Consider the following 12,988-nt stretch of genomic DNA (forward strand, 5'->3'; position numbering starts at 1 on the left):
TTTTTTGTTGTTGGTTTTTTTTTTTAATCTTTTCTTTTTTTTGCACTACCTTTTTGTTCCAGAATCAGCTTGCAATGAGCTTTAATTGTGTTCAAGGCACCCCCAGAGAACGCAGAGAAACAAACACATTATATAGTGTGGTACTCACTTGACAAAGCATAACAAGCCTAAATGAAATGAGGTTTCTTGGCAGTACAGGTAGAGCAATGGCAAAGGAAGAGGAGGATTAGATACAGACTGGACAAAGAGTGAAGGACTCAGATACCCATGGAGCACCCAGTAGGGAGAGGAGTGGGCCTCATCACACCTCTCCTATACAATGCCTGGTGCTGTGCAACTGTCCTCTGACAGATGCAAAGAGATTCTTAAGACCATGGTGACCACTAGCCAAACTCTTCAAATCAGTAAATATTGCAGTCAGTTTTTTGTTTTGTTTTTTCCAAATGGTATCCTTGTGATCAGTTGTTTTGACCTCATGATAAGAGCAGTTGGATATGCCAACTGATGTCCAGGTCTGAAACTAATTCTCCCAGTGCCTTCCTTTAAAGTTAGCCCAGTAACAGCTTTGAGAGCCATGTAGTTCAGAATAGCAAAATAAACTCAAAACAAAATAGAAACAAACAAACAAACAACAACAAAAAAAACCAACCACCACCACCAAAAAAACTCACTGGAAAACCATGATACATGTAAATATAGGAAGCAATGACACAAAACCAGCCACTTCTAATGAGGAAGAATGAAATCAAACATCCAGAGAAGCTTACAGGGGAGGGAAAGAGAGCAAGAGGAGAGGAATATTGAGGAAGAGACACTTATCTGAGCAGTGGTTTTATATATCAGTTCCCAAGGTAGAGAAAATTAAGAGACCCAGCACCTGTAGGAAGCCAGGTCAAACTGAGAGCTGCAGCGCAATGGTTGTGAGGGTGGGTTTTTAAACCGCTGGAATGAGGTCAAGAGTACCAGTTGCACATGAGTTGTTAGTAGAATAAATCTTCATGCCAGGAAGCAAGTTAAAACTTGGTTTTATGCTCATAAAACATTCTATCTATTCATATATATAGGAGGTCACTTAAAAATAAAAAAGGCAACAGAAAAAACATCTTTAAAATACTGTGTCAGTTGACCCGTCCCTCCCTCCCCCAACCCCCCAAAGTAGCTATGACTCTATAATGTGATTCACATTTAGTTTTAAATTCTAGCTTTCACCATGGTCTCATAGAAACAAAACTTCTCTGCGAAGCACAGAACTGCTTTGCAACGTCAGTGAGTTCAAAGGAAAATCAGATCCCCCCAGGAGCTTCTCAGACAGTTACTTGTGAGAGGGGAAGTGAGAGGGGGTCAGAGATTTTTAGCTTAAGCTCCTGCAAAAAGAAAGAACGACACCTCCCCCTTTCTCAGCCATGTGAACTAGGAGTTTATGGCATTTGTATACTTTTGAACATGTAAAGGTAAGGATTTTGTACAGTAATGATTAATACTTAAACATAAATATTCTCCTACATTATATACTAGTTTTTCTTTGTACATGCGGGGAAAAGAAGTATTTTCAACAAACATGGCACATGCTATATGCATTTCCTCCTCGGTAGCTTGGCTACAAGAGTGTGGGTGCAGAGGGCAAAAGCAAGACGTTGTGGCGAGTGGGCGACATCCATGAGCACAGGCTGAAGGTGAGAGAAGGGAGAGAGGGAGCTGATTCCTCCTCCAAGGTCAAGCTGCTGATCTACTGAGTGCCTCAACTGAGCCCCAGTGCACACCTCTAAGTGTAAACTTTAGCGCAGACCGCAGTATCGCTCAGTGCCACTGAGAAGCTGCTACCCCCCAATTTTTATGTATTTATTTTTAAATAGGTGTGAAGAGCTGGTCAATTTTTTCAGCAAGAACAAATGGTATCAGCCAGTAAAGCACATGACAGTTGTCGTCCAGGATAAAGCCACGCAACCTGGCACACGCAGGACAAAGAACCACAAAATAAAAACTCAGTACACTTAGAATAATAATAATTACTAAAAAAGCGTAAGGAGGACGTTTTCTGTCTACACTGTACATACAGATGTTATGCTTGGAAAGCTGCTGTCTCACACAGTCATAACATGAGTCAACATCGCTTCAGATACAAATCCAGTGCAGTTACAACTAAGTCAATTCACTGAGTAGTCTCCTTTGAGACAGCGCTCTTCTAGCTGCGATTTGTCCTGAAGGCAATGCTGTAGGACGAGTGGATCCTGGAACACAAGGACTGGAAGGGCAAGCAACCAATCTGGGTGCCGACAGAGTGTGACTTGCTCTTAGAGGGTACAGCGCTAACTTGACTTCTGTAGGGAAACCAGAGCCTATGGTGAAGGGGTCTGGTCCTGCAACTCTTCTTACCTAGGCAGGATCCCTGCCTTCACCAGAGCTACCTCTGCAGCTGGTCTGGGGAAGGTCTGAGGAAAGCTGAGGTGATGCTACAGGGACTACTACTTGGAGCAGCAGCTGCTTCCGTGAGTAAAGGATGCAGAATGGGGCTGGCAAAGAAGCCGCCAAAGTGTGTTGATGTGATTTCCATTTACTTTATTTCGTGGAACTTAATGGTGATCAGATCCAGTTGTCAAATACGTTTCTCTCTAAGGAGTGAGATATATATTTTGCCCTATAAGAATCCAAAAGCATCATTAACAGCACTTAAGCTTGGTTTGTGAAACAGAAAGAAGTCTGAATACAAAAATAATTCAAGCAGATTCTCTTTACAAACTGTATAGTGAATTCAGTATTTGGCAAGACCGTTTTTACTATGTAATGAGCTCCTGAGTGTTTGTCTATTAGCTAAAACTTTTCTATTTTCTTTAAGCCATAAAGCAAAGAAAACCATATACTCAAGTTATACTGAAGTCACAACTTCATTTATGAAAAGAGGTTTGACCAGAAACTCAGTGCAAGTGGCAAAGTTGACCATTACTGTACAGTATCTGCAAGAAAATAAAATAAATCCACATTGCTCAAGTGGCACAAAATGGCTGTGCCAAAAAAATTGTCTATAATAAAATCTCAAATAAGATTCCAACATTAAAATTTTATAAATAAGTACAAATTGAATGATATTGCTGAACTGTGAACCAAGAAAAAAAATTGTGTAACAAGTTACCAAACTAGTTCTAGCATCGAAGACAAAAAGGAATGTTGGAACTTGTTTATACAATATAAATGAAAGCTTCCAGTTTGTAGGATGAGAAAAATTGAGGCATGCAGGGACTTTTGCATATGGATATATATATTTTATATATATTATATATAATATATACAGTTTAGCTATAAAACTTTGATGTGTAAAGAAGCTGTCTTCAATGAAAAATTGAACATTCAGAGGAAATTCCTGAGTTAGGGTTTTGTGACATGGGCCACTGAGAAAAAAGCTGCGGTTGGGTCCTCAGAGGTGTTATGTCCATCCCTGTTAAGATTGAAATCAACATACAAAAACAGACAGTGTTGCCACTGTGTAATTCCCTGCCTGAGCAAGGGATAGCACCATTGTGAAGATTACTCCTGCTTGTAGAGAGGAGGGAATACTTAAAAACAGTATTGCTGCTAAGACCACTGTAGTGTGCACCAAATACGTTCTTCTAGACAACAAATGAGCACTGCCACTGGCTGACTGAAGAACACCTGACCAGGTGTAACGGTAAGGTTACAAGTCACTAGGTGTAATCTTTCCTAGGCTGTTCATCTGTTGTACATTTATCAGTCATTTCCTGACAGAAGTCTACCGTGACCGTTTGGCTACTCTGCTCTCGCGGAAGCTCTCTCTCAGGGTAAGTACCTGGCTCAGCTCCATCCAACCCCCCGCCGCTGGCCGAGCAATTCTCTGAGACGTTGTTGGGCAGCCAGGACGCTCCCAGCTGCACGGGGCCCTGCTCTGAGCAGCACTGCATGCCTTCCCCAACACACTGCGACGTTGCCAGGCCCTGCTCCACACCCGTTGAGGGGCTGATGTTGGTGGCCGTCTGCAGATCCATGGGTCTGAGAACGGGGCAGTAGCGGTGAAGGGCTTGGATCTGTTCCGGGCTCTGCATGTCTCTGCACACTTCTTGCGAAAGACACGAGAAGTTATCCAGCAATTCGCCCATGCTTGCTTTCAGCTGGTTCCTTTCTGAGAGCAACTTCTCTTTCTCACACACCTGAAAAAAAAAGAAGGCACCTTACTTGAAAGAAGGGCCATCCATCCTTGGCAGTACCCAAGGAGAATTCTGACCCAAGACAGTTATTTTTAAACGGAAAGAGGAAATGTCACAAAGGCATCAGATATTGACCACTAATAGGTCTGAGTGGACTGCAGTTTGGGAAACATTTGGAGAAAAGCATTTCAGTTGTTAGAGAACAGTCATACATTATTCCAAGAGACTGCTAGTTTCCTTAATGAACTAAGGCTGTTTGATGTATGATATAAAAAACTCCGAAAGAAACATTTTGATGGAGAAAAGCCATTTCTGCCCAAACAAGAATAAATCAGTGTCTCACTGCTTAAGGGAGGACATATAGTAATTTATTCTCTAAATGTCAGGACAGCCAGTCAGTCTGAGTGTATGTCCTTGGAGCTATGAACACCCATCACTACTGCAAGGTATGGTGTTTGGAAGAGAGAACTTGGGACAGCATGTGCTCAGTGTGGTCAGCACCATAGCTCATTTTTGTATGTCCTGCTAATAACTGGTTTGAGTTTGACCTAATCAAGATAATTCTATGAAGATGTATGTGAAAACCTCAAAGGTAGGTGGGCTTTCTGATTCAAACATTCCAGAGATGAACCGGAGGGGTCAGGCACAGAGCCAGACCCAGCCAGGGAGCTCACTGTTAAAAGCATGGTGCTGACCCCTTGCAGAATAGTGGGAACGGCCCTGCTACATCAGTACCACCACCCAGCATATAGCTCAAGGGAGCAGATCAGATCTTGCAGAGCACAAGAGCTATTTCCAGTGCTCAGCTGGCCCTAAAAGCAGTGCACCATGTACCTAACCTAGTAACACTGCTAAACTCAAGCTGTCTTGGCATCTGAGGTGTGAAAACTCTGCTACTGAGATAACCCAGCTACGGGTGGCTGCTGATAGCATTACACCAGGTCAAAAGCCTGCACTGGAAGCATGCAGCTGTGTGAATGAGGAAGAGAGTACTCTATATGGGAAGAACCAACTGCTAAAATATTGATAAATCTATCAAGAAAGCATAAAAATAATATAAAAATAAACAGATGCTCAAGTACATCTTGAGATAATGAATTATGGAAGAGAATATGCTGTGAGTTCGCATGAAAAAATGGGATGTGAGTGGGTAGATGGATGTGTGAGGGAAAGCAGGCAAAAAACCCTAACTACCAAACTTGGAAGACATGACCATTTCACTAACAGAGATGAAACCATCTCTGTTGTGGAGATGGGTGACTCACAGGGAGTAAGCGCCATGGGGAAAAAGGGGCTTTAAAAACAAACAAACAAACAAAGCATCTATCCAAGTGAAGATTCTTTAAAATCTAGTGCTGTAACATAATTAAGAAGATTGGAAATTACTGGTGACAAAGAGGACAGAAGATGACAAAGGAATTTCCAGAGACCGTAAGCCTTGAAGCAGGCAGTGTGCTTGAACTGCAAGTGTCTGTGGAGAGAGCAGAAGTGCTGGGGAGGCAATGCTGAAATTGCATGAATTTGTTTACTATCATCACTTTATCCTCCTGTACACCCCATAATAGCCTTTGTAATGAATGCTCTTTTTCATTAGGGTGCACTAGAACCCATTCCCTATGTACAGCTTGCTGCATAGAAATCTTAAAATTACTTTCAAAGACTCCTGCTTTTCTAAGTGCTTTTGATTCCTGGAATTCAGCAGGGATCAGGCCCAAAAGGCCATTCATACGCCTTTCATTCTCTTCTCAGAGATGTGCTAGGGAAAAAAAGGGGTCTTGAGGAATGTATGTTGCCTATCCACCACTGATAATGTTAAATAATAACAGTTATTTAGTAGGACTGCACAAACCCAACAAACTAGAGTTAATTTGCAAGTGAAGGTGGCAGGTATTCAAATGGAAGCCACACTTGCTGCTCATGCAGCCCTTGCAGGACTGCCCCGGGTGCTCACTGCTAGAGATGAATTCTCCTCTCCATCAGCAGCTTGGTGCAGAAGGATGGGCAGGCATGGCTGGGACTGAGCCTGCTTCTGCCAACCTTGCTTATGCGCCTCTGTGCCTCTTCCTCACCCTGTAGAACCTCTGACTCATCCTGCACCCATTGTGGATTAGGCTTGGTGAAGGAAGCGGTTGCTCAGTGTTTTGTTTACTTTTGATGTCTGGTTTGCTTTGCATCAGAAAAGCCCTACTCTTACAAATGTTTTTATTTTTATGTTTCTTCTTTTTTTTTTTTTTTTCCACCCGGGCTTCAGCAGCATGGTATTTGAAGACTTCAGAGCCTTGATGATGTAAGTCTCCCAGCCAGCTTGTGGGGTCAGTGTCACCTCCACTGTGCAGATGGGAAGCAGACCCTCACAGGCAGTAAGTGACTAACCCGACGTGCTGCGGCTTTTGCCATTTGTAGGGTGGCGACAACACAGCTTCTTCCAGCAGATCCCTGTCTCTTTCACACTGTGTTTGCTGCAGCTTGTGCTAAGAAAGGAGGATGCTGAAGGCCACTTTTGACACGCAACCTGCTACCATCAGAACAAGAAGCATTCCATTTCCCAGCCCACTAAGTTCAACCCACAGCTGAGCAAATGTGCACGCAGACACTGAAATGAAGGGCTCCAAATAACCTTTGATTTTAATGGAAACTGGGTACACAGAGATCACTATAGGGAAATCAGTTTCAGCTCCTTTTGTTTTATCTATGGGAATTAATTTATCACTCAAATCTTTGAACGTTCAAAGGCTGGACTCCTAAATCTCTGCTGAGGAATAAAATCAAACTGCATGCTACTACCCCACTTCTCATAACAGCCGTTCTGGGACACTTACATTGTTTTTGACTTCTCAGAAAACTTTTAGGGCTTTTCAACAGATCAGGAGGTGCCAATCCATTCTACATTCTTCCTCCTGAGTGATACCCTGCAGACTCCCAGCCCTTTCTCTCAAGCCTTTTTTGTTCTGTATCTGCTTGCTTTCTCAATGGGTAAGGAAAGGTAAGAGAAGAAAAGCAGCTCCCTCAGACCACAGGGACACTGTCAGAAGGGGAGGGAATGTTTGTGATGCCTTCAACTAAGATGCCTACATTTGGCATAGCTCTCCAGGTGATCTTACTTAGTCACAGAAAGAAACAGGCACTTTTGGGCTGTACATCACCTCCTTTGTTGCAGGATGGGACATTTAAATAAGACTTGACAGACACCTGTTTCCCTTCACTGAAATTAAAGGAAAGCAGGTCAGCTAGCTCCAGTGTGGATGTCTATGTTGTAGACAACTGTGTTAGGCACCTAAAACACATATCTAAGGCATCCACACCATGACTAAAAGAGAGATGAATTTCCTGAGGAGCCAGTTAGCACCATTCCAGTCACTTCTCCCTCTTAGACAGAAATGTGGTAGCACTTTACAGTGGTACCTCGGCACACAGGAGACCTGTGCTTTGGCCATTGAACAGGGTATGCTTCATCCCAGAGTGGCATGCCCTAAATCAAGGCGTGGACACATGTCTGGATATTTACATTCTTGCCTTCTTTCTCATTCTCCTTGCTACTTCTGCAATTTGATCAGAGAATCAAAGATTTGAAGAAAAGGCATGGCAAGCTGAAACACCCCGCAAAGCACTGAGCTGCTCTCTAAAAAACTAAAGAGAAAGAAAATCTAGATGTAGAGATGGAGTTGGGCCAATCAGAGCAGAGTTTGGACCAGACAGCCTCTGCAGGTCCTTTCACACCTAACCCTTTTGAGCTATGAATCCCAGTGCAATCCACTTGCTATGGCAGTCAAGCAAGGATGTGGAGTTAAAAAAGGAACATCTTTGCTTATGTGCTTTAAGTACTGAGGGCAAATGAAACTGCAAGAGGGCAGCTATGATACAAGCTTCTCTCCCCTTCCAAATTTCTCAACAAGCTACTCTTGAGATATCAAAAAAAGAGATATTTAGGTCTAATTTCACCAGTATTTTGTGTTTTCCACATATACAATATATACATACATCCTGAGACATTTCGTGCATTCAATTGTCATACTAGTGCCTTCACTTACATACAAACTTACAAGCTGACTGAATTAATTAACTCTGGATGGGAATAGCTGGTAGGGTAAGAGCATGCCACTCACCAACTTGCGGATTTCACATTCCAGGTTCTGAATACAGTCCAGTTTTCTCTTGCGGCAGCGCTGAGCTGCAATTCGGTTCTTGCTGCGCCGGCGAACATCATGGATGAACTCAAGCTGTTCTGAGGTTAGTTTGTGCATCTTTATCATCATCTGGAAATCGTTCCTTGGAAGATCTGTGATTTGATCAACAGGAAAAGGAAGTTTCACCTAAACAAACAAATGTGAGACAAAAGCAGACAAAGAGTCACATTTTGCTTGGTGAATGCAAGCTGAACACCACAGAGCAGAAGGACTATTAGACCTGCTCCCACTTTCTAAATAAACAATGCTCAAGATTTAGTAACAGGAAGTTTTTAACACTCCCTTGTGGCACACCGTAGAGGTCCAGCTGGCTACGGTTTAACTGAAATCAGCAATATTGATGAATCCCAGATAATAAAAAAAATCACCTTCCCATACAGCTCTAATAATCAATTTCCTCGCACTAAAAAAGTCTCCTTCCACTACGTGATGTAGTACTTGTGGAATACCTCACCACTATTCATTCCAAACTGTTTTCAAGGAATAGGCTACTACTCCAGGACACTTGCATTTGCATGGCCTGAAGGGCTGGAAATCTGATTAGGTGTGAGGTTTCAAAATGCAACTGAACACCTCAAGTTGATGAAAAAAATACCATACCTCTTATAGTACAAGTTGTTTAAGCAGAAGAATGATACAACATATCATACTCTCCTAAAATGTACACATTTTAAAAGAAATTTGTATTTTCCAAAATTCTAACACGAAGAATGTTAGCAAACAGTAACCAAGCTGCAGTAGTAACCAAATAACCAAGAAATCTTAAAAAAAAAACCAAAAAAAAAAAAAAAAACAGTCTAGAACCTCAGCTATTTGCATGAAAATAGCATGAAATAGCTATTTGCATGAAAATTTCCTTCCAGCTACAAATTGTCATTACATTTGTGCATTTGTGGCAAGAGCTGCAGGTTGTGAGTGCAGACATTCCAACCCTCTCTCAAACTGTAGTGAGACTGGAGAAAGGCAGATGTGTTAAAGGGCTTCTGTTAGGTTATTTTTTCCAATTTGCTCAAACTAGAGAGAGCATCCCTCCCTTCGAATCCTGTTTCAGTTGTTGTTTGTGAGTGATGACTATGAAATGATGTTTCTAGGTGCACTGCTGCACCTGGTGATCTAAGACAGAGTTGACAAAACTGAAGGAGATGACAACCGAGTGACTCAGTCACCCTTTCTTTCTTGTAGCCATACCCACGTTGACCGAAAGGTGGCAGTAAATATTTACATTTCTAGCCTGATTTGGTACAATCCGACCTCTTTGGAACAAGGGGTCTATTCTGTAGTCACGCTCCCAAAGAAAATAGATTTAAGTTTCTCCAGCCAAGCCAAAGACTCCACTTGAAAAGGTTCCTTTGGTATTTAAAACACAGTTATCCTCTTCAAATGGTGCACTTCAGTCACTTGGAGATAAAACAAGAACACGGATTAGAAATAAGAGTGGGTATTTTCACTGGAGAGCTGCATTTGTTTAGAAGCAGCGTGTGAAGGATGGGCACACACATAACACACAGACCCGCCTGTAGGCAGCTCCCTGCCTGGTTGATCGACTTGAACTCACTGTTTGTTTCTCCAAGCCCCAGCCACGTGGAACCTGCTGCAAATGCTCACAGAACCCTTTCACACGGTTCCGTGCGCTGAACATTGCCCTTCGGGCCCCCTGGTAAAACCAGGCCTCGGTCACCACTCTGTGGCTTTCTGGCTTTGCAGGTCAGCTGCCAGGCTTGCCTGAATCCCCCCACGCCTGCCTGCACAAACACACGAGCTGACCTTAGACATGGTGATGTGGACACCTTGTTTACAGACTGCTGTCAAACAGCACGAAACCTCTTTGATTTCCTCTTTCTACTCTTTGGACAGTAAACACACATTTGGGGTAAACTGGTTTTCTCTCAAGCTTCACATAGAGCCTGAAAACAAAAACAGGTGCTGAAAAGCACCACGGTCTCACTCAAAAACACTCCTGTCATGTTCTGAGGGTTTTCTCATTTTCTGAGGTCTGAAGCTGAAAGATGCTAACCTTATTTCTCCCTCCCTCATCCCCCTTTCTCAACATATTTACCCGCAAGCAGGAAATGTGCTTGCAGTTTGAATGGGAATTAGATGGGATTGACTTAAATCTGTCAGGTAGAAGATGCTGAAGGGAAACAGGAAAGTAAAGAAAAACATGTTAAAAAAAATAGTCTGAAAATAAAAATACCTACAGTGGGGCAGAGGGTGCTATCAGTAAACCAGCCTAATTCCACTTCTGTCATATGCAGCACTGTGCAGGATTAAAAAAGTGAAAGGAGAGTGGAAGTGAGTCAGACTCATTTCCTTCACCATCAACATAATTTTTATTGCCTGTCTCTCTCTCCACAATTAGCTGTCAACTGAAAAGAAAAAAAAAACCAAACCAAAAAAAACCCAACCATGCCTTGGCATGGACACAATGAATAACTACACTGCAGTGCTGCTGCAGTGAGAGGCTGCTGATGCTTTATGTTGATGCACGGCAAGATTCTTAATGGGTATTTATTTCAGCAAAGCCATTTACATGAGCTGAGGGATGTGCCATGGTTGGGATTCAGCTGACCCACTTAGAGCTGCCTAAAATGAAGGGCTGAGACCTGCTCATGTCTCAATCCCTGCTGCTGTCATCAAGGATGAAGAGAGCTCCGTGGAGAGCAATGCAACCCCATGGCTTCTCTGAGAGGAAACCAGACTTAGAAAGATGCTCTCTCTTAAGGTATCTGACTCAAACAAGAGAAAACTTACCTGAGATGTCTGAAAATAGATCGTCAGTCTTTTCTGAGCTGTGTAAGAAAATCCCAGCTAGTATGTGTCCTTGTAAATTGTTATTTTTAGTAATTATGCATTATATACAGGAAATAACTCTACTCCTTGGTTTGGATGATTTTAAATTAGAAATGTAAGCAGGATCTCTACTCCTAGGCAGCTAACCACACAGAGAACAGAGCTCTTCAAGTCTCCACTATCAATACAACTACTTGTTCTCTGCTTTTTAAAAATAACAATACCAGAGGATCTGTTTTCACCACAACAAATAAGACAGCACTTTTCAGCAGTGCTGCAGCCCTGTTGCCCCTGATTCTGGCTGATACACTCCTTAGGCAGCCAAACCATCTTGGTAAAAAATATAACTTGTTTATGATTTTGCAGCATTTTTTCCTTTGTATTACTATTAGGATAGAATCATAGAAGCCTTAGAGTTGGAAAGGACTTTAGAGGTCATCTAATCCAACTTTCCTTCAGTGAACAGGGACATACACAGCTAGACCAGGTTGCCCAGGGCCTGATCCAGCCTCACCTTGAAAGTCTCCAGGGAGGGGGCATTAACCACATCTCTGTTTCAGAGCCTCACCACCCTCACTGTAAAAGACTTTTTCTTTACACCTAACCTAGATCTACCCTCTTTAAGCTTGATGCCATCTCCCCTTGTTCTATCACCACAGACCCTGCCAAAGAGCTTGCTTCCTTCTTTCCTGTCACTCCCCTTTAGATACTGAAAGGCCACTATCAGGCCGCCTCTGAGCTTTCTCCTCTCCAGGCTGAACATCCCCAGCACTCTCAGCATGCCCTTGTAGGAGAGGTGTTCTATCCCTCGGATCACTTTTGTGGGCCTTCTCTCCAAGAGGGCCACATCTCTCCTATACTGAGCACTCCACATCTGGATCCAGCACTCTAAGGGAGCTCTCACCAGCGCAGAGTAGAGGGGCAGGATCACCTTCCTCACAACGCTGACCACACTTCTTTGGATACAGCCCAGGATATGTTTGTCTTTCTGCGCTGCAAGGGCACATTGCTGCCTCATGTTCGGCTTCCATCCACCAGTACCCCCAGGTCCTTTTTCAGCAGGGCTGCACTCAATCCTTTCATACCTCAGCTTGTATCAGTAGCGAGGGTTGTCTTGACCCAGGTGCAGGACCTTGTATTTGTATTTGTTGAACCTCACGAGGTTCACCTGGGCCCACTGCTCAAGCCTGTCTAGGTCCCTCTGAATGGCATCCCGTCCCTCTGGTTTATCAACTGCACTCCACAGCTTGGTGTCATCAGCAAACTTGCTGAGGGTGCACTCGACCCCACTGTCGATGTCATTGATGAAGATATTAAAGATTATTGGTCCCAGCACTGACCCCTGGGGGAGACCACTCATCACTAATCTTCATCCAGACATTGAGCCATTGACCACCATTCTCTGGACTCAGTCTTGCAGCCAGTTATTCACAACTGAACAGTCCACCCACCAAATCCACATCTTTCCAATTTGGTGAGATGAATGATGTGGGACACTGTGTCAAAGACCTTACTGAAGTGCAAACAGATCATATCAGTGGCTCTTCCCTTGTGTATTGATGCAGTGACACCATCATAAGAGACCACTAGGTTGGTCAAACAGGATATGCCCTTGGTGAAGCCATGCTGGTTCTCCTGTATCACCTCCATGTCTTCCATGTGCATTAGCACAGATTTCATGAAGATCTGTTCCAAGATCTTCCGTGGCACAGAGGTGAGACTAATAGGTTGTTAGTTCCCAGGGCCATTCAGTGGAAATGTCATTACACCACAGAATGGCTAAGTAACAGCATTGCCCTTGACAAGCAGTGACAAACACTGACTCAGCAAATGCAAGGCCCATCTATAAACAATTAATTC

General features: G+C 43.2%; 1 protein-coding gene across 2 annotated transcripts in view; it reads right to left on the reverse strand.

Annotated features, from left to right (window-relative positions):
* BACH2 (BTB domain and CNC homolog 2) overlaps positions 1 to 12,988 on the reverse strand; it is a 182,590-nt gene continuing 169,602 nt past the window's right edge. For both annotated transcript variants that reach the window (XM_052676992.1, XM_052676146.1), the window contains 2 exons: positions 8,258 to 8,464; positions 1 to 4,157 (listed from right to left, as the gene is read on the reverse strand). In XM_052676992.1, coding sequence (XP_052532952.1) covers positions 3,678 to 4,157; positions 8,258 to 8,464 — 687 coding nt within the window. In that variant the 3' untranslated portion in view covers positions 1 to 3,677. The remainder of the gene's footprint in view (positions 4,158 to 8,257; positions 8,465 to 12,988) is intronic.

The sequence above is a fragment of the Tympanuchus pallidicinctus genome, unplaced genomic scaffold (assembly GCF_026119805.1).
Source record: "Tympanuchus pallidicinctus isolate F22 unplaced genomic scaffold, pur_lepc_1.0 scaffold1, whole genome shotgun sequence".
Lineage (NCBI taxonomy): Eukaryota > Metazoa > Chordata > Aves > Galliformes > Phasianidae > Tympanuchus > Tympanuchus pallidicinctus.